This window comes from Cyanistes caeruleus, chromosome 1 (assembly GCF_971803275.1).
Source record: "Cyanistes caeruleus chromosome 1, bCyaCae1.hap1.1, whole genome shotgun sequence".
NCBI lineage: Eukaryota > Metazoa > Chordata > Aves > Passeriformes > Paridae > Cyanistes > Cyanistes caeruleus.
In genome coordinates this window covers 131,367,180-131,390,420 of record NC_141701.1, presented here as the reverse complement: position 1 = coordinate 131,390,420, position 23,241 = coordinate 131,367,180, and the positions used below count along the sequence as shown (strand labels likewise).

The following is a 23,241-nucleotide window of genomic DNA, read 5'->3' as shown; positions in this document are numbered from 1 at the left end:
TTTTTTACTTGTATGCAGTATTAAAATGTAATATAATTCAAGACTGATTTCAGCCCAGCCTGGAAGGCATGGGTAGGGTTCTCTGTACCACCTGGAGAGGGAACGTGTGGTTGGTGTAAGTTGTCTTCCCAGTCGTATTTATGAAACATGCCTGAGCTGTAGCATACTATGGAATTCACAGTGGTGTAGATTAAACAGCTTTTTCTGTTTTCTCATTTTTTTATGGTCATTTAATCTTGTGCCACAAAAAATATTAGCTTAATTCTTATTTTTCTTAACAGGAAAGGAAGACACTCCATCATTGCTTGGTCTTTGTGGCTCTCTTACATCAGTAGCAAGCTATAAGTCTCTCACAAGTTTGAAATCAAGTGAATACCTTGCAAGTCCCACAACAGAGATGACAAGTCCAGGCTTAACACCATCTTGAGATGCACACAAGAAGGAAGAGCTTTCTGTTGTATGCATTTGGTTTATGTTCCATCAGATGACTTGTAGTGAAGACTGCTAGTTCTGAGTTAAAAAATAAGCTGCTTTATTTTTTTTTGTCATGGATACCTTTATAAATCACAATTTTGGTCAGTTTTCATTTGCTTTTTCTTTTCCCCCTGATGACTTTTCAGATATTCTATTTTAGTCTGAAGTTATTTAAATCCCTTGGTCAGCTACAGAATGTATAATCTGATGTTTATGACTGTTTTTTAAAATGAAACAGTTGGAAATCAGACCCATACTTAAATGCCATCAGCTTTGTTTCTCCTTGCACTAGCCTGGACTGGCTCTAGCCACTGTACTCTGCAGTGCTTTAAATACTTATCAACTCCTGCAGAGCAGACAGAATCATGAACACCAGTCTTTGTAGGCAAATAATTACCTAAAAATCCAGCTTTTCATCTGTGTATGTTGTGTAGGACCTCAAATAGCATACTTAATCTATCAACAGCTTTTCTCAAGTTGACTCAGTGTTAGGTTTGGCATTCCTGTTAATGTCATGGCACTTAGGAAATGTCCCAGTCACACTGAAACACAAACTCGTGAAATTGCATGTGAATAACAAATGTAACTTGGTCATATAAATCAAGCATACATAGCGATTTGTAAATGGTGAGCAAATTCACTAAATGCTTTTAAGTGGCCTGGGTTATAGATAATCTAACATTATACAAAAAGTTTCTTGCTGAAAAGATGGGGGCTATGAATGATTAGGGTAAGCATCTTGTGAGGTTTGGATTCTGTGTTTATTGGCAAGATCCGAAGGAGAGTGAAAAAGGGGAAACATTGTAATGAATGTATTTGTGCGTTAAAAGACTTTTCTCATCCCTGTAGTAGTGCAGTAGGTATTTTTCTTGCTTAGGTAATACAGCAGAACGAACATCTTTAAGTCAGTTTTCTCAAATTACTTGCCATTGATTTAAATTACTGATAGGAGAAAAAAAAAGGTAGACTTTTTTTAAATGTAACTAACTTTCCAGATTACCCAGTTTCAAAGTTTGCAAAATAATTTTTTGAATTGCAAACTATATTCTTAATTCTTTGTAAGATACAATGGATCCTTTATCTATGAATTTTGCTAATCAAGGTAATGCTTATCAGTATGATTAGTAACTTTTTCAACAAAAGTGAAATGCATGTAAGTATGTTGTATTTATAAGTGCTAGGGGAAATGCTTTTTTGTGCCAAAGAAGTTTCATAAATTGTTTACATGAGTAGCTGCAATACAAGACAGATTTTTAATTATTGCTTACTCCTAGGTGTTTACAGTATGTCACTACACTCTGTACAGGTTTAGTTGATTTGCCTCTTGTGATGATACCTTGGCACTACTACTTCAAACTGGTTGTCATAGGGCAGGCTTGAAAAAAAGAGAATTCATTCTTACCTTAACTGAAATATTTAGTCTTTTTAAGTACGAGGCTATGCATTTCTGGAACTCAAGGCGCTGCTGGATTTAGCTAGAGGATAAGAATCCATCTCCTCATCTCTCTAATCCATGCTGCTGGAGGTCACTATATCCATGGCAGGGTACACAACCACTGATGCTATTTTAATGCAGAATTTTAAAGCAGTTTAACAAAACCACCAGGTCTTTCAAGCCCTCATGTACCCACACAGGTAATTTCTCTGTACTAAAACCATTCTGACCATTAAATCCTTTCATACATGTTCAGAATGTCCATTACTTCATGGAACTTTTTCTTTTTTTTATCACATTAAGCACCTGTTTCTTGAGTAACATTATTAAATATAAATTTGTAAACTAGAGATGCATTTTTACTACAAATAAAATGAGGGAATCCAGATTCCACAAGTTAACATTCTGCATCAATGTACAGTGATTTAATCGGTCTTGTTTGCTGTTAAACACTTCTCACACCACATTAGTGTTTTGGAGGGGGCAGTAATCATGATCTTCAGTCGTGTTCACTGATGGCTCTTTTCTTAGAGCTACATGTGTCGTTTAGCTGAAGTCTTTTATGTAGTCTGACACGTGTTTCTGGGTGTCATTTTGTGCATGGGCAATCAGTTATGTGCATCTTTCTCAGTTCTAAACATTAACCATTTTTTAAAAATAATTTTAAACCACCAAAACTGTATGGTTTTGTTGCCTTGATGTTCCATAAACGTTGCATGTAAATTAAAAATTTTGTATCATCACTACTTACAAGTTGTTGTCTCTGTTTTAATCACACAGGATAAAGTAAGACCATTCAGTAAATTACAGCATTACTGAATTTATAGCAAATACTTTTCTTGCACAAGGGGGAAGAGTGTTGTTCTTGCACTGTATCATTCAGTGTCATTCAATATCTGCTGCTGCTGTGTTCCCCTAGGCCTTATTTTGTAAATTTACACTCAAAAGTCACAGTGGAAGAACAGTGTTAAACATTTCCTCTGGCAGCACCTTTTGCCAGCACTATGGTATACCTCACGTGGAACCTCACGTCTTTACCCCCCTCATTAAAATACACAAAAAATGGAATTCAACAACAGCATTGAAAATGCACGAAAGGAGGGAGGTAGTGAGGGTAGTTAAAAAGTAATTTAGATCATACAGAGGCAGCTCTGATTTAGTAATTTGAGTGCCTACAGTCAAGTGCAGTGCTGCAGCTGCTCCTACCCGGAGTGCAGCACACTGGGGCAGAGGGTGGCTACGGCAGCAACGCAAACGTGCTCTTCCCTTCAGAGGGGCACAGAGCTGAGTCAAGCTGGCACAGAACCAGGTGACCCCACACAAAGTGTGCATGGCCTGGCCCTGCCCTGGAGTGTGGTGACAGTGACAACGTGCACCTCCCAGAAACATGCAAGGAGTGTTCCTGCAGAGCACCGTTGGCTTCAATGCAGAGATGGGCTTTATTTTCTTTGAGTATTACCTTAAACAAAAAGCCCCTGCAGCCCCTATCAGTGTATGCACTGTGCTCTCTCAGTGTCTAATGAGCATAAGTATTTTTCCAATTTGACAGAATTTTTCTTTTAAAATAAACCTGAGAAGGTTTTATAATATGCACTTACACAAAATACAGAGCTGCAAATAACAAATGTACAGAATGAAACACGTAACAAGCAGCATGAAAAAATAAGTATTGAATTTACTCTGTATCAACCTCCTTACTGAGAAATAAATACATCTTACCATTGGAAACTCAAAACATTTTTAAACATAATTTTAAAACCCAGCTAAAATATTTAATCATGACTGAAAATTTAACACAGTGGAAGTCATTATTATTCATTGCTATGTCCAGCCTCAATTTTTCGTCTCTTCCTCCTTTTTTCTTTTGTTCTTCCTTCCTTTCTTTTTTCTCTCCAGCTGCAAGAAAAGTAATAAAATCTTCAATGATAATTTAAGGGTAACATGTATTTTCTTAGTTTTAATAGAAAGAGTGAATTAATCCTTTGTGAAAGTTAAAAATGAAACTTTATTTAGTTACCAAATGTAATGGTAGAATTCTAAATTCTATGGAAGGGGAATTCTAAAAAACATCTTCACAGATTTAAATTGGCACAACTTCTATTATTGACTTCATACAATTGGATGAAGAAGAATTAAGGACGTTGATTCTTTTTTTCATTTAAATGAGAAAAGAAAGACTTTCCATATTCATACGTGCTGATCATTATGGCACAAGCAGGAGCAACTTTAAACAGCCGCGGAGTGATACCTGCCCAAAAGAGAAAGGGAAGTGTTCGCTATTATTAGTTTTCAGATGCAAGTGCTGCAGTACAATGTGTTGATCACAGATATCAGTACCATAGTATATCAGTTTAGAGCTGGGATTCTACCTGCTCACATGCCTCAAAATACTGAATTTACTGGCCGTAGGTATTACCAGTGTAATAACCTTATGCCCTCACCTCTGCCACCTTGTGTGGTCTGCCTGCCTCAAGTCCATTGTGTCTCTGCCCCTTCTGTCTCCACGCAAGTGGAGCACCTGGACCTGCAGGGCTCATGTGCTGGAGCACACAAGAAGTGGACTCTATTAAAATGACGAATCCTGGTCACATGTATAAATAATGGAATTTAGGTGTTAAACGTCTCCCATTACTGTCAACTGTGATCTTGCCAGTGGAGGTTAGAAAATTAATCAGTTTAAAGGAAGGGAAATAAGGCTGAATCCCCTTGTCCGCACACAGCCAGCCCTCTACTTCCACTTGAAATGCAGAGACATCTGCAGAGAGCCAGCACAGATGACACACAACCCATTGAGAACTTGTGTAGCTTTGGAACACAGCAAGGAGCCAGGCAGAGTAACCCAGTCATCTCAGCTACATGTGGCCAACTGAACTCAACTGGTGTCTGATCAAGAGTATCTCTAAATCCTGCTACCCATGTGTCAGGACTTAAGTGTGTTTTAATCTGTTAACTGAATTTAATATCAATAATATTGACACTTTGTGGTGTCTTGCATTCTTTAGCATCAGTGCTCTGAAATATACAGACCCTGTTACCTAGCTATGCCATCACTGTAGGACAAGTAAAGCAGTTTAATCTCTTTCAGCAAACCAAAGTCTTGCAAGGCTTAACGAGCTGTGCAGCCACTCACACAAGGGCCCCCAGTGAACCAGTGCAGTGCGGTGAAGTCTGATAAGTATCCTGGATTTGGAATGTCTCTTGCAGATGGTCATTTTAGTATGAACTACTACAGGATTTTATCTCAGTATCATTTTAATAATATCTTTTGTCACCTCTTCCTCAGTCATGCAGGAGAGGGACAGTGTTCTCCCATGTTTTACCTCTGATCACCAGCATACCTATAGAAGCTTTTCTTGTTGCCCTTGACATCCCTGGCCAGATTTATTTCCTAACCTGATCTTTGTGTGCTTGGACCATTTCTCTGTGACAGGTTACCCATCCTTGCTTCCACCCTCTGCTGGCTTCCTTATTGTGTCTGAGTTTGTCCAGGAGCTCCTTCTTCCTCCATACCGGCCTCCTGGACTTTTCACCTAACTTTCCCTTTGCAGGGGTATATTGTTCCTGAGCCTGGAGGAGGTGATCCTTAAATATTAACCAGCTTTCTTGGGCTGGTTTTCAGGGCTTTATACCATGGTTCTCTGCCAGGAAGATCCCAGGAGAGGCCAAAGTCTGCATGTGTGTTGCTTTATAGATGCAAACTATTGCATAACTGATGGTGTCCACAGAAATGGAAATACATAATTTATTCATGTTAATATCTATAATTAAAAACTCTCTAGTCTGAATTTTTTTAGAGATAGGAAAAAGTTTACCAGCAAATAATCCAGACATCCCATTTCTAGCGACAATTTTCCTCATAATTGCCCAGGTTGATTTACTGTCCCTCTGTGGAACTCAATACAGTAAAAGACAACAGTGAATTAGGCAATCCATACAATGCCACAGAATAATATTTTTAGAAATCAGAGACAGTCACAGATGTAATTGTTACCTTTAACTCCTTTTTAGTTAATTTTATCCATCTTATTTATACAGTATGTTAAATTAATACAGTATGCAAATACACAATTTGAAACAGCAAGACATGGAAAAGACCTGTAGTAACACTTAGAGTAAGATATATGAACAGCTATTATAGTCTTTACTGGATTGCTGATACAGTTGAAAAAAGCCAAAGCAGTTCCATAGAATACATTCATCAGGAATATCCCACAGCTCTTGGAAGCCTAAAAAAATTTTTACAGTCACAGAGAAACAAAATGTAAATGCACAGACAGTGTCCAACTCCAACAGTATCTGGATTCGGAAAATATTAAACTGGTAATCAAACCATTCTGAATTCCATTCAAATTCAAAAACTATGAAAAAAATTGAAAAAATCTTTAATTAAAGATTACCATAATGGAATTTTAAAAATATAAAGTAACTGGGTTACTATGAACCTAATAAATATATGGCAGACTGTTGGACTGTTGTGTTGCATACACGTTTCAAAGTGGTGTTATGAAAGAACTCTTACATTTATCAGCACAGGAAAATAATTTTAAATGGTAACTATTTATATTTAAAACTTTTTAATACTTGTTCTGCAATCAAATAATAATACATTTTATTTATAATACATTTATATAATAATACATTTTATTGCTCTAGGAAAAAAAAAAAATTACCTGAGAGAATGAAACCTCATGCCAAAAAGTGAGTACTTATTTTCTAAGCAGAAACTAATTGGATACTCAGCCTTTTAACAGTCTGTAATCTTAAAACCATGATATAATATTTATTTAGGTTAATGAAAGTCCTCCTGGTCCACATCCCAAGCAATGGGAAAAAAAGATATATATGACTTCAATTTGTATAAAACAGAGCAGTGCTCTACTGAACAGAAACTTCCTCTTTCATTCTTTTAAGATGTTGGGACATTCATTAATTGGGACATTCATGCCCTCAAAAATAATTTTTTGAAATCACGTGAAAAGAAGGTAAAAAATATACAACTTGAGCACAATAGTTTCTAGTTTAATACTTATCACAAGAATATTGTTATGTAGGAGCAAGTGGTAGTGAATGTTACTTAGAAGACTTTTTCAATAGATCACTGTTCACCTGAATGTTTGCTATTAATTTTTTGCCTATTTAAATACAACTTACTTCATTCAAAGTTTGGGTTCAAAAGAACCTTTACTGGTCATCTAGTCAAACCTCCCTGCAATAAGCAGGGACATCTCAAATTTCCAATTGGTCTGCCTCAATGTAATAGCTTTGGATTCCTTTGTATCAATCTTATACCATCTTATTAGGCTAAATTGTACTGAGCTCACACCTTTTCCCTCTTCCATGCCATTAATGAAGTATGGTATTCTCCTAGGAGATAAAAAAATATCTTGTCTAGATACTACAATTTGGGGAAGAAAAAATGCCTGAGTGATAAAATACTTACATATACTTTAGAAGTGGCAAATATTTAAAGCTATACCCAAATACTAAGTTTTATTTTTTGGAACACTATAGGGTTTTTCTATTCTTACCAACAACTTACTTTTTAAGGTCTCACTCTCCCAAAGTTGAGTCTGCCTATGTGTTTTCACTACATCAAATGGCTGAGTTGTGACAGCTGCAATCTATCAGGAAATCAGTTCTAATGTTAGTGCACAAAAAAAATTAAAATTTAACCCTAAATTTTGAAATTAAAGTGCACAATTTGAAACTAGATTTGATATTCCAAGGACATGATATTTTTAAGTCTTGTGTGTCAGAACACTGTAGTTTATTCAGATTTATTTAGTCAGCTTGAATGCCACACCATGTGTTTAAAGTACAAATACCCCAAAATACACATTTCTGAGAGAATCATCTAAAATCATACCACTTTTAAATAGTTTATTAGTGCTAATAATAAAGAATAGCATCAGAAAAGAAATTATATACTTACAGAGCCAGATGCTGCTCCTGAAGTAAAAGAAACAAAAAATGTAGGTTCACTTGCACCAACTTCCTTGCACATCATCTTCTTGAAACGTTCATAATTATACCAATACATTGCTATGGTTACAAAAAAATAAAATTACATTACAACAGATTTGTATGTCAAGTACAAAAATTCTTAAGTCTAGATAGAAGAATTCTACTGTGGCAAAAGAAGCAAAGAGAAACAAGAGATGAAAGCTTAAGTGTCCTATGTGATAACCCATGGACAGATTGCTTCATTCCCCCTGTTCTTCATATCCCAAATTTCTTCATATGATACAAATTAGCCAAATCATTTTGTCATTCCCTTAGGAACCTTAGTAACCTCTATCTTCATACAATCTAACCCAAGCACTATAAAACTCACATTCAATTTAACATAAATCAAAATGTAGGCTTCTAATTACTTGTTATGTTTTCAGGCATATTTCATGTTTCACAGATCTCACTAATTTTATAAAAACACATTTCATACAAAATGAAATGTTGCTCAGAACTGCCTCACACTTTTTTGAGGCACAGTATAAAATTTAATTCTGAGAGAACCAAAAAATATGATTTTGCTCCCTGGAATTAGTAACAAGGGAATGCCTCTGTAGGGACTGTCAAAGGAAAGTCCAGCAAACAACTTTTAGGAATAACATCTGTTTCTGTGACAATCTGCTGAACTAAACTGCACTGCACCTTTTCTGCTTTCTGACTAAAACTTCAAACTATATACTACTGGGCTGAATCAGAGAGTAATTCATCATGGTAGTTAGTCAACTAAATACGGCAAATGACAGCTCCATATCCTGAAGGGTAACTATGCCTCATTCAGCACCAAGTTTTGGAGGCTGTGCCAGCAGAAAAATTTCACAGCATTTTCTTGCCATAAAGACTACCAGCACACATGCCTGGCCTCCAACATTTTGCAAAAGTAAAAGTAGCCAGTATGTCAGAAGGCATTCTGAGGGTTTGAGGAGAGCCTACTATTGAAATGTACAAAACCCTAATTTAATATAAATTATCTAAATCCAAAATTTTCTTAAGTCTTACAGGACTCATTTCCCTGAATACCATTTACATTTATATTGTCTGTGATACTGCTTAAAGAAGGATTCAAATATTACTATTAAATCAGTTTCTGTGTTTATAAACATTCATAACTTAAGTTTTGTTCAGTCTAGCTAGCATCCCAAGGAACATGCTTGAAACACTTGGGCTAGGAATAGAGTGGAATTCTAATTATACTTTGCTTCCAGAGTCATGCTGTACTGTTTGACTGTTTTCAATAGGACCTGCTTTCTCAGCTCAGTGTTACACTCATTTTAACTCTTGAGACAGCTGACTTCAACTCCATCCAGCAAAGGTGAAAACTGACAGCACCAGAGATCCATTTGCTGTTGGAGCATCATTCAAACTGAAGAGCTCAGACTGAAGGTACAAAGGGAGCACATCATAACAGACAGAGAGCAGTTACAAGGAAAAAAAAAATATCAGGAAACACAGTTGGAAAAGGCATTAAGCAGCATTAAACACCCTTAGCTTTACATAAGCATAATTTTATGGCATTTGGGTTTTTTTAAAATACATTTTCCTTTATTCAGGTTTCTACTTGCCTGCTCACTATTGGTTGAGTAGTTCTCAACATGCAGCTACTGCCTTATAGGTTAACTTGTGACTCTACCATCATACCCTCAAAATACTGGGCACAGATGAATGAGTGCACACTGGCTGTCCAGGGAATGCCAGAGCAGTGCCGAACTGACTAAAAATCAACAAGCCTGGCTTGGATCAGTGGAGGAACAGCAGGCATGGACACAAGAATCTGAAAAGGGCTGAGAAGAATACAAGCACATCACCTTAGTGCCCTCTTCTTTGTGCACTCCCTCACAGTGCTCTGATCTTCCCACTCTGTTAAAATCAGCAGGGGGAAGGAAGCTCACTAGCTCCAGCCACACTGCTACAGACAAAACTCAATAAAAGAATGAGAATTTCTACTTGAAGATGGACAGCAGGAATCAGATGAAGAATTTGAGAGTTCCCTTACAAACCTTAGAGAACAGCCTAAGAGAAAATTGCATTTGGCAGAGAAGAAAAATAAGTAAATTAAAAACAAATATTGAACAGGAGACACTTCAGACAAAGAATTCAGATGAATTCTGGCAGTTGTCTTTAACTTCAGCCTTAGTGAAACCATGTTTTCATAGTTCAGAAGCCTTCCCTATTACAGAAGACTACATTAAGTCCCATCAAGGAACTGGATCTTTAAGCAAAATGCATTCCATTCACAGTTTTCAAACACCTCCCAGTAGCTAAGTGAAATAGAACAGAGCATTATAAATTCTGAAAAGAAGACAGCTGAAATAACTTGGTTCAGTTAACCCACTTAACTACCAACTGAAATTTTTAAGTAAATATCCTCATCACACCCCACTTATATCTCACAGACAATTTCAAATTTACACTGGGTACACATATCCTGTAACAGCCCAAACCAATGACTGGCCCACTAAATTGTTTGGAAACACAAATGAAATTAGATACCAGATCATCTTAAGAATGAAGTAGGAGAACAGAAATAGCAGGTCAAATACTTCAAGGGTTCTCTGACTCCAAAACCAGGTTTGAATAAGAATCTTTCCAAAAATAGGTTTGAAGAATTTTTCTGGGCCAACATAAAGTGTTTAGAGATGTTATTCTTGGTAATACCTCAATGACAGAAACTGCTTCAACGACAATTGATGTCTGATGATCCAAAAGAGCTCTGACAAAAACAGGCCTTAAAGGGACAGGGGCTTTCTGGTCCTTTAGCAGTCTCCCCTGTAACATCTGACCCAGTTATCTTTAAGGAATAGCCCTAAACCCTGCTTTGAATCAGACTTTTCTTCTTCTAGGCTTTCAGCTTTGGAGTCTTGCTAAAGGGTTTTTTTGGAGCAGTTATACAAATTCATCTTGATTAAAAATAAAAAAAATAAAATGTTGAAGACACTATGGTGTCACTCTGTACATGTTTCCAAAATTATGTAACAGAACCCTTAGATACACCATTTATCAGAAAATAGCCTCTATTTTTGTCACAGAAAAAATTTCCAACTGAAACTCTTCAAAAGCAGTCATTGCATAAGCTAAAGAGGAGAAGAAAGCATCTAAATACAGAGAAAGGGAATGTAACAATAAATCCTATCTGATATCCACAAACAAAATGGGAGGAGGGGGAAAATCACATCTTCAGAAAATTTATAAATAAAAATACTCAAAAGAGAAAAAGTAAATCTCAGTTATTCCTAAAGCCAACCATTAAAAAGATCTAAAAGCACAGAAAAAATATATAGAAACATAAACAAAAAACTGCATGGAAAATAAACCTTACCTGAGAAAGGTACATCTCTCAGAATAGTAGAAGTCCAGCCCTGCCACAGGGAGGACCACCCATCTACAGCCACTTTGGTGCTGATTAACAGGTACAGCTGCTTGTAGGACAACCTGCGATACTGCATTTGAGTTCTGATCAGCTCCAGGGGACTCACCACAGTAGCAGAACTGACTGCAAAGGAAACATGTTCTTTTTTAGAAAAATCAATACACAATTGTACAATTTCCTGAACATTCAAGTCATGTCTCACCTTACTTTTTCAACTCTCCCATTTTCCTTGAACTAATTCCAAAAATAAGTTTCCTTTCCAGAAAAGAAAACCATGCCTATTCACAGCAACTATGTTTCCAGTTCAGGGTTTTTTTTCAATGCTAGCATGCTGTAATCAATGTAACATGTTGAGAATCCTCATTTTCAGATTTAGAACATAAATAGGCTGAAAATTTCAAGTACTTACTCAATTATTTTCATTAGTTGCCATTTTAAACTGTAACTTGAAGAAAGCGATCTTGATGTTTAAGGCTTTTTTTTTGTGTTAAGGACAGAATTGTGGTTACAGATTAAGCTTTTATTGACTTCTAAGCATCTTTGCCACTCTTATTTTAAACTATCAAGAACAATTAGCAGGCAATCTGTATCTGATAAAGTAACTCTTGCATCTTGCACAAAGGTCAATGAGTCATCATTCAGTAACAAGCTGCCATCACACATCTAACAGACATTAAAAATTTTACTAGATCCAAGAATTTTTCTTCTATTGCTGGAATAAGGTTTTATGCATAAATTTAAAATCTGGAACAGCCTAACAAGAACAACACGCTACACCACCGCAAAATAGCAATCCTTTTTCTACTAGTCTGCCAGTGCCCATGGTTGTCACAGGCACGTGACATGGAACTGCATCATCAGACCCTTCTAAGAAAGCCCTAAAAAATATATTATCTTAGTTAATTCTACAAAAATAGATGAGTAAAAGGAAAAACAAAAGTAAGAAAATATACAAATTCCATTTGCATCATACAGCAGTATAACCAGTACAAGTTCAATTTTCATCTTTGTTATAATTACCTATGTACCTTCCATTATAGCAAATAACAGTTTATTATTAGATTGATGGCAGAACAGACTAAAATTAAACTGTCCTTGGTAGAAATCTAGAGATCTAAAATTTTGAACAAATTGCAAAGGTAGTGAAAGTATTTCAGCAAAACCAAATCTCATTACTTCAAGTTAGAGATTTTGTTGCCCAAGAAATACTGGGTGATGACAGTATTTCTTCCTATACATCATTTAAACCCATGGCATATTTAAATAAAAGTCAGCAAAACAAACTCAAGAAAACAGCACACAGTTTTCTCTTTAAACAGAGGGCAACTTACATCTGCTTAAGGAACCTGCAATAGCTGGAATGTGCTCATCATGCTTTCCTAGTCTATTTTTCAAAGCTTCACATAGCTGGTCATAGCAAGTAAAATAGATTACTGTGGTAGGAACTGCCATTATTCTAAAACAGAAGAGAGGAAATTTAAATTAATACAAGGAAAGCAAGAGAATAAACTCAACCGTCTTGTATGGATATTTTACTTACATTAAAAAAAAAAAAGGTTAAATCTCCAGCTGTGTGTAATGCATTAATAAAAAAACTACAACATTAATCCCATAGCTTTGACTCACTGCTTCTAGTTCAGAGTTTCAAATCCACACATTTCCCAGGTTTTTATTTCATTCGGGAAAACCATAAGTAAAATAATGGTAATTATCTCAGTCAAAATCTATTCCATACCACCTCCAGAATTATTTTGATAAAGAATGGGAAGTGAAAGATCTGAAAATGAAGAACCCACATGAAACATGACAGAAGTATTACTAACCTTAACTTTTATGTAACAATTGGATATTACACTCTTGATCAATAGCCATGATACTCACTACTTGAGAGCCAATGTAGTAATAAGCTTTTTCCATACCAGCACAGTACAGACTATAGTAACAACAGGTAGATTCAATAATCATTCAGTGTAAGGGTAAAGCACCACATCTTGCTATAAGATGGCAATTATACTTCTGTGTTATGTGCGTACCAATACAGCATGTACCACCATTACCAAAAAACACCGAGGACCGTCATGCTTGGAAAGCCAACATGGCTTAGTTTAGATCTTCTACTTGTGTGACTTTCCTCAGAAGTTAGTTCTTTGCTGGAGAAGAATTCAGTCAGGTCCTAAGGTTTATATTTTGAAATTGTCACATACTGGAGGGCAAACAAAGCTGAGCTCCACAATGCTTTGTTTTTTTTGTACCTATACACTGGGCACTATCTGCAAATCAGAAGTGTACCAGTGCTTCCACTGGGCACTTTCCACTTTGCACATTACAAGATACAAGTTTAATACACATCTTAGATTCAAAAACTTTCTTGGTTTATGAGAGAGAACATAATTATAGAGGTCTTAATTTCTATCTGTACCAGGTTAATATGAATAAAAGGATAAAACAATTTGGGACTGTTAAGCCTAAAGAGAAGACCAGGAGGAGATCTGATTGCAATGTTTAAGTATGTAAATGGCTCTTGTAGAGAGAAAATGAATTATCTGTTTATCCAGAGAGAATAAAACCCTAAAGTTCTTTGAAATAAAGAAGATGATTACAAAAATTAAGTGAGGGCAATGAGGTGCAACACCAGAGTGTCTGTAAACAGCTGTGCTGCTGATAGCAAGTCATTAAGTAGCAAGATACAAGAAGAATGTGCAGAAGACAGGCCCTTTCCAGTGACCAGGTCAAATCCTGTGATTCAATGATGCATTCAAAGGAGTGGTTACAGTAGGAAAAAAAAAAAAAAGGCAGAATGAGAAGTCCATTGATCCTGTTTAACTACTGAGAATGTATCAGGAAATTCTAAAATCTGGAAAAAATTATACTGTTCATAGACATTTCTGATCAAACTGATTAGTCCACAACTTCAGAATTGACTACATTTTAAAAATAATTTAGAAATAAGCATAATAATTTGTCAAAAATAATTCAGTAATTTTTTAACAATAACTTAGGGCATGTTACCCAAAAAATCCATTCAACTTACAGTGTTGGGGAAAGTCCACTCCACAGCGACTTAATTCCCTCTATTCGAATTATTTTCACAAATGCATCCTAAAAATATAACCAAAGAGCCATAATTAGCTACAAACTTTTGTAGCTGGTAATATATTTTAGCTGGCAGAACACAAAAACTAATGTCTTTGAAAGTATGTTTCTAAAATGGCTTATCATTCTAAGACCCCATTTTGTAACTGTTTACACAAGCTATCACACTTTATCATGCAAACAGTTCCACTGGACTGAACAAAATAATTTGTGTGGCTAAAATTACTATCTTTAAAAAGCTAAAGTACTAAGTGTTTATCAGTGACTGACAGCGCTGTGAATATTATTTTCAGAACTAATATGGCATTGCAGCAACTTGTGGAAACTTCTTCAAAAAATCCACTAAAATAATTTTTTTAAATTTGTGGCAGAGTTTCTAGGCATGAAATAGCAACTGATTCTCAAAGATTCTGCAATACTTGCTTCCTCTGACAACATGACCCCATATATGTAATGTATATACACTATACCATATACAAGTTTGCAATTATTATTGCAGCTGTCTTGTATATTCCCAGGAGACTGACAGCAGAGGAACACTAAGCCTTGAAGATCATTCAACTGAAATCACAACCAAAACGACAAACTTTGTAATGTCAAGATATCTCATTTTCTTAAAACATTTGGGGAAAGAGGTTGAGATTCAATGGGTTAGAATACACCTAACACCAGACATTATCATGGCCTCAAAAGACAGAGAGTCTGGCAGACCACAGAAAGGACTTAGAGGAAGAAAAAAGCAAATAGCTTTAGAGGAGACAGCCTTGATGGACTAATCCTGTGGTGTAAAAAGCTGAATGGGAAAAACAAATAAATGGTCTATTACAATAAACCTGACTAGCTTTGAAAGGAAGCCAGGAATCCCTAGAGGTCCTAACATGGTTTAACAAAAAATGACACTTTTATACTATCTAGTTAATATGTTTATAACCCAGCTTCAGCAAGTTTACAAAACAGGGAGGTATAGATAAAGGATAGGACTCATTTTTTTATAAAATGAAGATAAAGTTACATGATAGTTACTCTTCTTTGAGAATCACCTTGTTATGGCAAAAACCGGCATACATTCAGGTCAAATAGAAAATTAAGTAACTTCCTGAAATTACATAGTAAAGCTGATTGAAAAAATTACAGTTGTAAAGTTATTAATTAAAATCAACCCTGTAAAACTGCTGAAGACATCTTTTGCATTAACATCCCATTCACAAGATTTTAATTCTGAAAAATCCTTGATCATAGGTTTAATTTCATGGCAGAGTCAAAAAATAATTTTGGTTAATGAACTAGCATGAAAGTATTTGCCAGCAAGTTTGTTTCAAGTGTCTGGGAAAATGCTAGTTCTATAAGTCTCAATGGATAGAGAACTTGACACATGAATTTAACTTTAAACACCATCTGTACCATTAGTTAGCTCAGGATCATATTGTGAGATATGTGGGCACAAGGGCTGTAAACAAGTAAGAGAAAATTATTACCTGCAATCAGTAACTACTGCCAATATAGCTGAAGTGGGGAAAATAAAATCATAAAGCCTGTAACCTGTGAGGAGAGCTGTGCAGCTGCCTCCTTGTTCATCTTAAGGAAGGAATATGTACTTTATTGCAGACAGTAGAAGGTATCATCAATCAACAATATAACCACATGAAGACCCTCTCAAATAACAAATTCCAGTACAATCCAAAAAACCTGAAAACTTTACAGTATGCTACTTAATGCATAGTCTCATAGACATGTAAAATTCTCTTACCAATGTCCCTTTGAAATGCCCAGGATTTTTATACCTGGCTTTGCTGTTCCCATTTTCACAAACATATACATGATCCATAAGGCCATTGGAGGACACCGAACACTTCCCTAATGAAATGGTATATAAGAATATAGTTAATGCTTGTAAGATTGTTTTTACACAGCAGCAATTTCAAATTGGATATAATGGCAACACAGATTTATCTCTGGTTAGACACAGAGGGGCAAAATAATTTTGGTAAATCAGTAATGACAGATTAGGTTAAAGGAAAGAGGGTACAAATGTACCACTCAGACTGCTCAACTAAACGGAACTTCACAAGGCCCCAAGAGACATATTTAGGTTATACTACCATCTGCTGAAAAGTAAATCTAACACAAGACCTGAATGTCACTATTGCATGTAACTGTGAAGATCTTTCAGATTTTTAAATCTTTTATTAAGTAGCCTCAGCATCCACTTCAAGTGGAGGTATTTATCTACATTATTAGTAGTAGTATCATATCTTATCTTGGTCTATATTTATACTAGATCATGCCCTCCATTTGTTTTTCATTTCTTCCACATCAACCTGTTTGATAAAATATTATTGCCATTACAAAAATAATTCAGGCTTTACATTTGCAGATTTCTGAAGGCTTTAGAACTTACTCAAAATCAGGATAGAAGGCTCAAGTATTTTTCTTAATTTAATTTGCAAGTGTGACTGCAAATACCTCCACATTCAACATGCAAAACCAGTCATCTCCTTTCCTTTTTAATCTCATTTACTAAGTACAAGTAATTAGTAGGCACCATTAGCACACCTTTGAGAGCACAGTATCTTCATCTATTTAGAACCCAAGTGGAAAGTGACTTGTTCAGACTACTCCATTCCAAAAATCTCTGGATTCTGGAGGAGATGAACTTTGATTTAACATCCTGATCACATAAGCCCTCTGATGAAATATTTATTAATTTAGTAACAGCTTTTTATTGTTTGACTCAACTCACTATTAGTTATACCTTCTGCCAAAATGAAAATATTAAGACAGGGAAAAAAAAAAAAAAACAAAGCCTGTTTAAAATGGTATGGATGTATGGGATTTTTTTCTACTGTGTCTGTTTAATATATAGTGGTGTGTTGCTTTTCCCCCCCCCCCCACCATTATACTGGGGAAACAAATTCAAACATTCTGCAAGTATCAGTAACTACAACTATCAGCTAAATACAAGAGCAAAGAGCAAAGTGTCCCCATTACACTACACATTTTGTTTACCTTTATGGAACGGATTGTTTTGGGTTTGCAGTCGAGTTTTGATAACATCAAGAGGAGTTACTAAAATGAAACAGAAGTCATTTAGAAACACCCAGGGTGCCCTGAAAATGTAGACGTTTACAGATTCCTTATCATGAACTTCTACAAGCTTTTTTTTTTGTTTCCAGAGAGAGGGGGGGGGAAATCCTAACCGTTTTTACAGTGTTATCAGGCAGACAGTAAAGGGCTGTTAGCAGACAATGTTTTCAAGGACAAAGGAGAACTACTCACCCTGTATAGTTTGCAAGACATCAAATCTATCTTTTCTAATTTAGTAACAGTTGCATACGCAACTGTGAAATTGTTTGTTGAAATTAACTTTAATGCAATATTAGAGATACATAAAGCTCATTTAAAAACCACTGTGTCATGTTGTTGGAAATTGCTAAAACTTGTAATATTACATTCTGCTGCTAATCTTTTATAAGTAGTGTATCATAAGGCATACAAAATCAAATTTTGGTCTCCATCATATAAAATAGCACAGCATTCTTCATGTGTTTGTTCTTTTTCAATAAACTTACTATAATACAACTTAAAAAAAAAAGTTAAATTCATTATGTACTTTTCTTTTTTGCTGCATGTAGACAATATGTAAAACATTGGGGCTCTTGAAAAGTAAAAGTGAAGGTTTAGTGAACATTTCACTGCTTCCACTGCAGCCCTTTGAACTATCACAAGCTGAGACATGCTGAACACTGCAGTGGCTGGGCAGCTGGACCACCTTCTTCTGATTATATGGGCTGAGGGCTCGATTCAGCTGCCTGCATATAAGCAGCTGGTCCCATCTGACCCTCTAAGGTATCCAAAATACCTACAGAGTTGACAGAAATGACACAAGATCTACAATCTTACTTACCAAGTGTCAACTAAAGTCAAACGCTCTAGTCCACGTCTGTCATGGGGTAGCTTTACCTTTAAGACAGCTTGGAGGGAGAGGAAGTTGAAGCTGCTGGTGGCTGATGGGAGTTTTTCCCTCTTGACCAATTATCGGTCATTTTCAAGAATTGACAGCAGATCTGACCATTAAAAAGTGAATTCAACTTGTAAACACCCCCTTAAGAAGTACAGACAGAATTCTCTTGTTCTCTTTAGTTTCCGGCTTCGGACAAGGTAGCAGGCTCTGTCTCGGCCTCCTCCCCCCCTCTCCAGGCCTACAAGGCCGCGGGGTGGAGGGGGGGGGGGAGGGAGAAGAGAAGCAGCGCTGGCCAGCCGAGCTTGGTTTTCAGTTTTTGCTGCTAGACTGAAACTTAACACCATGAACTCTTGCAGTTTTCCTAAAGCTTTTAATTCTTTTACTACCTGGATAAACATACAGATTACTCCTTTTCTCAGAAAGACAGAGAGAGAGACAATCAACATAGAGAAGACATCATAGAACCACCAAAAACAGTGAAGAAAAGAGTTAAGTTTAAATAAGAAAGAGAGAATAAGGAGATGCTTTACAGCTGAAATATCTTTCTGTTAAAGCTATGGAGATGGACAATAATAGTATAAAAAGACTCCTTTAATTCATGATAAGAGTATTAGGAGGAATGAGATATTCAAAGTGTAACTTTTGAGCAGAAGAGAGAGAGAGAGAGTACTTGTGATACTGTGAGTTGCTGGAATTGAGTTGAGTGAAAATTTTGAAGCTTTGAGGGCAAAGAGAAAACTGTTTTCCAGGAAGGCTCACAGAGACAAATGAAGAAGACTTCTGCCTTTGAATAACTTATCCTTAAAAATAAGATTCCTAAACTCTGTGACCCATACACACCTTGGAGATGTGAAATGGGAGGAGAAGATCTAATGACAGATTTCCGGGCAGCTGGCATTAGAGAAATAGAAAACTATGATGAAAAATAGTTTTTCTAGTGAGAAACTCCGTAAGCTAACAGAAAGAGACTTCTGTTTCTCTGCAAAGACTGATGAAAGACTGTAGCAAGAATTAAGACTGTTTTTAACCACCAAAGTCCTAAAGTTATTTGTCTCTATGTTGTCATGTGTACAGAAAAATAGTTAAGATGTAGAAGATAAGGGGGTTTTCTGAAAGTTTATTCTGGTATTCTCATTCTTGTAGTTTGTTAATAAACTGTCTTTATTCCTTTTAAGTCTTAAGCCTGTTTTGCTCTTGTTTTAATCCATATCTCACAACAAGAAATAAGTAGTTTTTTTGAGTTACTGGTTTAAAACCACGACAACGTCTCACTAAAAACACTCCTAAGCTCAGGCAATGCAGTCACACCTTAGCTCTCTGGTGCTGCCTCAGTTGACTAACAGGTGGTTGAATATTTGGCTCACACTTCAGTACCTAAACCTAGGGATCTAAATGTGACTCCTGCAGTTCAACTAAATTGCTTAAAATTCGCTATCTAGTAGCATTTCAGCCACTCACACTATTCTAGCTTGTCTCAGACTGGCACTTCAGACAGGAGCCAGGCTCCTGTACCTCTCTTGAGCACCAACACCTTACCCTGTACTGGAACGTACTAGAATGTATGTAAACCCAATTGAAATCCATCTTGGGAATTCCGCAGGTCTGATGTACAGGACACGTAGTGAAACAGAACAAAAGACTTTGAATTTGACAGGTTCCTGGTAAAATCCTATTTTGTAAACATTTGGAGATTTTGCAGGGGAAAAATCATACTTAGAAAATTGCACATTTCCCTGCAGCTTAATCCACATTAACGCCTAAGTCACAACTAAAGGCTATATTAAAACAAAAAGTAACAGCAGCACAAAGTATGAGCTAATGAGCTTGTAGAATTCCAAGAGACATAAAGTGCTGGATGTAACCAACCAATGCTCCTTAGGTATGCATGGGGAAGGAGGTCTTCAGTGATAGGACTGAACCTGAAGCAGAAGATGAATTTCATCTACTATCCAGAAGTATAATAGAGTAAGAAAAATGTATCCTTATAAGCAGTGTTTAGGGAGAAAGGAAAAAACCAAACTAAATCCAACAATAAATGTATTTGATGGGGTAAGATATCAGAGAAGAATTGTTATTACTATGCCTCACTGGGACCAGCCTTGCAGGATTTGTGTGTTGTACTGTAAAGCAGACTTTTATCTAAAATATTTTTGAAGCAGCAGGAAATATGGAAATTAGTTTTTATTGATAACTTTGTTTCTTCTCAACAGAAAGCAATTAATAACTACACCAAATGGAAAAAAGGAAACAGAAAGTCAAAATTAGTAAATATTATTCTTGTTTTCAGAAATAGACATTATCAGGGACACAAAAGATTTCAATTAACCATGCTTTTTAAAAGACAAAAAAAAATTAAAAGAAAACTATCCAAAAAGATATTTTTTGAACATATTAGTGGAAACATACATAAGCAGACATCATGCTGAGTCAAACTGAAGAGTAATCACTTTGTAAGATTCACTCTGTGGCCAACTTCATAGCTTGCCTTACCAAATAATGATGTAATTATAGCTCCACAACAAGAGGCTATTGCTTGCTGAACAATGGTAAGCTTTTGTATATTGATATTACTCATTTCAGCCATGGCTTTATCCCTGGAAAAGAAAAACCTGTTAAGGAACAGAAAAACATATTGTTAAGACTATAATCAAAATTTGCAGAAAAAAAATCAAAGGATAAATATTTTCAATTTTCATTACTAACTTATGTAGAACCAGCAATATTGCTTTTCTACTTATATACAAGCATCTCGATAATTTTTGAAATTTGAGAGTATTTGAGCCATGTTTTGCAAGTGACTTTTCTAAAAAACACCATATATCTTAAAAATCCTTCTTACAGAATTACATTTATGTTCTTGCAAACCACATTAAATGTTTAATACGCATTAACTACAACAAAGTGTTTATGAACATGCAAATAATCCTTACAGGGATAAACTCCCAGCCTGTGGCCCATACACTGGAGCACTGCAGAATAATTAAGCCAGCTCTTCTCTTGCTCCCATTTCTCCTGAGAGATCCCAGGCAGGTCTCCTGGCTGATCCAACAGCCACAGCCTGCTAGTGATGACCGCGTTCCCTGGCAGGCTCCTCGTGTAACAGCATATTACACTAATAGTGCTACCACCAAATGTTAATTCCTTGAGCAAATCCTGATATATGGCTGCACAGGTATGGTCACAGCAATTTTAGGAATGTTTTCACAATATCTGTAACTAGCCAGGATGGGAGAAGACAGTGAAATTACTTCAGAAAATAATATCCCCAAATAGAGGTGTATTTCAAAATGTACCACTGTGCTTAAGCGCAGCCCTAACTTTATTAGGAACACTGATCTAAGCTTTTCATTGGCTCTACAAGAATGCTTTGTTCTTTTCACTACGCTTCAAGTTGGATAAAAAAAGATTAAGTTGCACACACCGTCTCTGGCCTCTCAGGTGCTAACAACTGCTAACGGTGGGTGGGGATATTGTCAAATTTTCATGTATCTGTAACTCCGAAGGGGAGCGCTGCCCAGAACCGCGTACAAACCCGCTTATCGGCTGCGCCCGCCTGGGGCAAAGGTCTGCGCAACTCAAGCAGAGCCCGGGCAGTGCCGAGGAGGGAAGAAGGCAGGCACTCCCACCCCGCCTCCCGAGGCAGGGCGCCGAGCTCCGGCCCCACCGCCTCCTTCCCCTCCTTCCGCCCGCCCTCGCCGGGCGGGGCCCAGCCCGCGCGGGCCGTTGGTGAGGGCGCAGCCGCCGCTGTGCCGGAGGCGGGAAGGCGGGCGTGCGGCGGCCGTGCCGATCGGGAGGGCCGGCAGGGCAGAGCACGATGTGACTCCGCGGGAAGATGAAGCCGAGCGCTGCCGAGGCCGCCGACAAAGGAGCGCGTCCCCGTAAGTGGCGGGGGGCTGCGGGCAGCGCGGGGGAGCTGCCGCCGTTCAGGCCTTTCTTAGCCGCTGCCGCCATCCCGGCTGGGGCTGTGAGGCGCCGCAGCCCGCCCCGTGCCGGGTTTGGGCCCGAGCCGCCCGCGGGCCGGCGGTGCGAGCGGGGGGCAGCTGGAGGGCTTTTGCGTGGGGTGGGGATTTAAACGTAAAAACGAGTCCCACATGTGTGGGAAGCGGCCGGGCCGCTGCTGGGCGAGCTGCTCCCGCCAGGCAGGGCTTCGCTGGTATTTGTATGGAAGGCTCCTTAGGCCCAGGGTGTGAGAACGCAGCTGCTTTGCAAGAGAGACTCTTGATTGTTATTGTAGTCTGGTTTGAGTACTCCAAAGTTTAGATTATCCCTGAGAGGTTTAGTATGCGTGCTCCAGTATTAATTCCAGTGTTTATAGTGTGGATTTTTGAATGGCCCTGGCATGTGTGTGGTGAGTATAACACCGTATTTGGTCCATGATCGTGTACAGAATTTTCTTTGCAAGCTTGCTTATCATCCATCTTTTTTGTTTAGATTCTGGATCAGTTACACCAACCTGTCTCCTCGTTTTCTTATTTCTCTAGGTTTTTTTTCTCTTCCAGATCCTACAAAACTGACTGCTGTTCCTGTGTTTTTTAGTGTGCTCATAAAACTTAGAGGATTTTGCAGCATGAGCAGTGGTTCTGCTCTCTTTCCTAAGACTGTTTCAGGGAGAGAAGGAATACTTAACAGAGGGACTGTTTTGCATGTTGCCTTTTTGTCTCCAGAAGAGGCCTGCTTACTTCCTGTGGCAGCTCTCATTGTCTTGAGCTTCTCCAGAAGAGAAGCAACTAGGAGTAAGGCATTGAGGAAGAAAAACCAATGTAAAACCAACATGTGGAATTGTGCTTTGAGCAACGTGTTCTAGTAAAAGTGAAACTGGATGATCTCTAAGGTCCCTTCCAGCCCAAACCATTCTATGGAAGCTTGCTCCATCCATTATCATAATTTAGAAATTTTCTCTTTTGA

At 37.3% G+C, this 23,241-nt stretch overlaps 3 protein-coding genes across 29 annotated transcripts in view; 2 read left to right on the top strand and 1 right to left on the bottom strand.

The window, feature by feature from the left end:
- RUNDC3B (RUN domain containing 3B) overlaps positions 1-2,655 on the top strand; it is a 50,898-nt gene extending 48,243 nt beyond the window's left edge. Inside the window, exon 11 of the mRNA XM_086858582.1 lies at positions 282-2,655. Coding sequence (XP_086714708.1) covers positions 282-427 — 146 coding nt within the window. The 3' untranslated portion in view covers positions 428-2,655. The remainder of the gene's footprint in view (positions 1-281) is intronic.
- Positions 2,656-3,317: 662 nt separating this feature from the next.
- On the bottom strand, positions 3,318-22,327 carry SLC25A40 (solute carrier family 25 member 40). 20 transcript variants are annotated; one of them, XR_015278283.1, is made up of 13 exons: positions 21,758-21,998; positions 20,827-20,945; positions 17,382-17,441; positions 16,123-16,229; positions 14,314-14,381; positions 12,614-12,738; positions 11,232-11,405; positions 7,842-7,951; positions 7,449-7,530; positions 5,722-5,802; positions 4,351-4,472; positions 3,927-4,157; positions 3,567-3,805 (listed from the first exon to the last, which is right to left on the bottom strand). XR_015278283.1 is itself a non-coding variant. In XM_023920281.2 (11 exons), the coding sequence occupies exons 2-11, from the start codon at positions 20,918-20,920 to the stop codon at positions 4,042-4,044; spliced, it is 1,017 nt and encodes a 338-aa protein (XP_023776049.2). In that variant the 5' UTR covers positions 20,921-20,945; positions 21,758-21,998; the 3' UTR covers positions 3,891-4,041. The 20 variants fall into 20 exon arrangements, 8 of the variants coding, with proteins under 8 accessions (XP_023776049.2, XP_086714748.1, XP_023776054.2 ...); XR_015278284.1 differs by having other exon boundaries at positions 20,827-20,930; XR_015278288.1 differs by lacking the exon at positions 4,351-4,472 and having other exon boundaries at positions 3,318-3,805; positions 20,827-20,930.
- The window catches only part of DBF4 (DBF4-CDC7 kinase regulatory subunit), a 14,233-nt gene continuing 12,883 nt past the window's right edge, over positions 21,892-23,241 (top strand). For 2 of the 8 annotated variants that reach the window (XM_086858557.1, XM_086858537.1), the window contains exon 1: positions 22,045-22,214. In XM_086858557.1, coding sequence (XP_086714683.1) covers positions 22,169-22,214 — 46 coding nt within the window. In that variant the 5' untranslated portion in view covers positions 22,045-22,168. The other 6 variants (XM_086858546.1, XM_086858552.1, XM_023920290.2 and 3 more) reach the window with 6 other exon arrangements.

Excerpts from the sequence above, each read along its gene's own strand:
- SLC25A40 (XM_023920281.2), bottom strand. The coding sequence starts at position 20,920 with ATGGCTGAAATGAGTAATATCAATATACAAAAGCTTACCATTGTTCAG. Across the intron at positions 16,230-17,381 it reads AAACAATCCGTTCCATAAAG|GGAAGTGTTCGGTGTCCTCC; the intron begins GTAAACAAAATG and ends CCATTTCATTAG. Across the intron at positions 5,803-7,448 it reads GGAGAGTGAGACCTTAAAAA|TTCCACAGAGGGACAGTAAA; the intron begins GTAAGTTGTTGG and ends TACTGTATTGAG.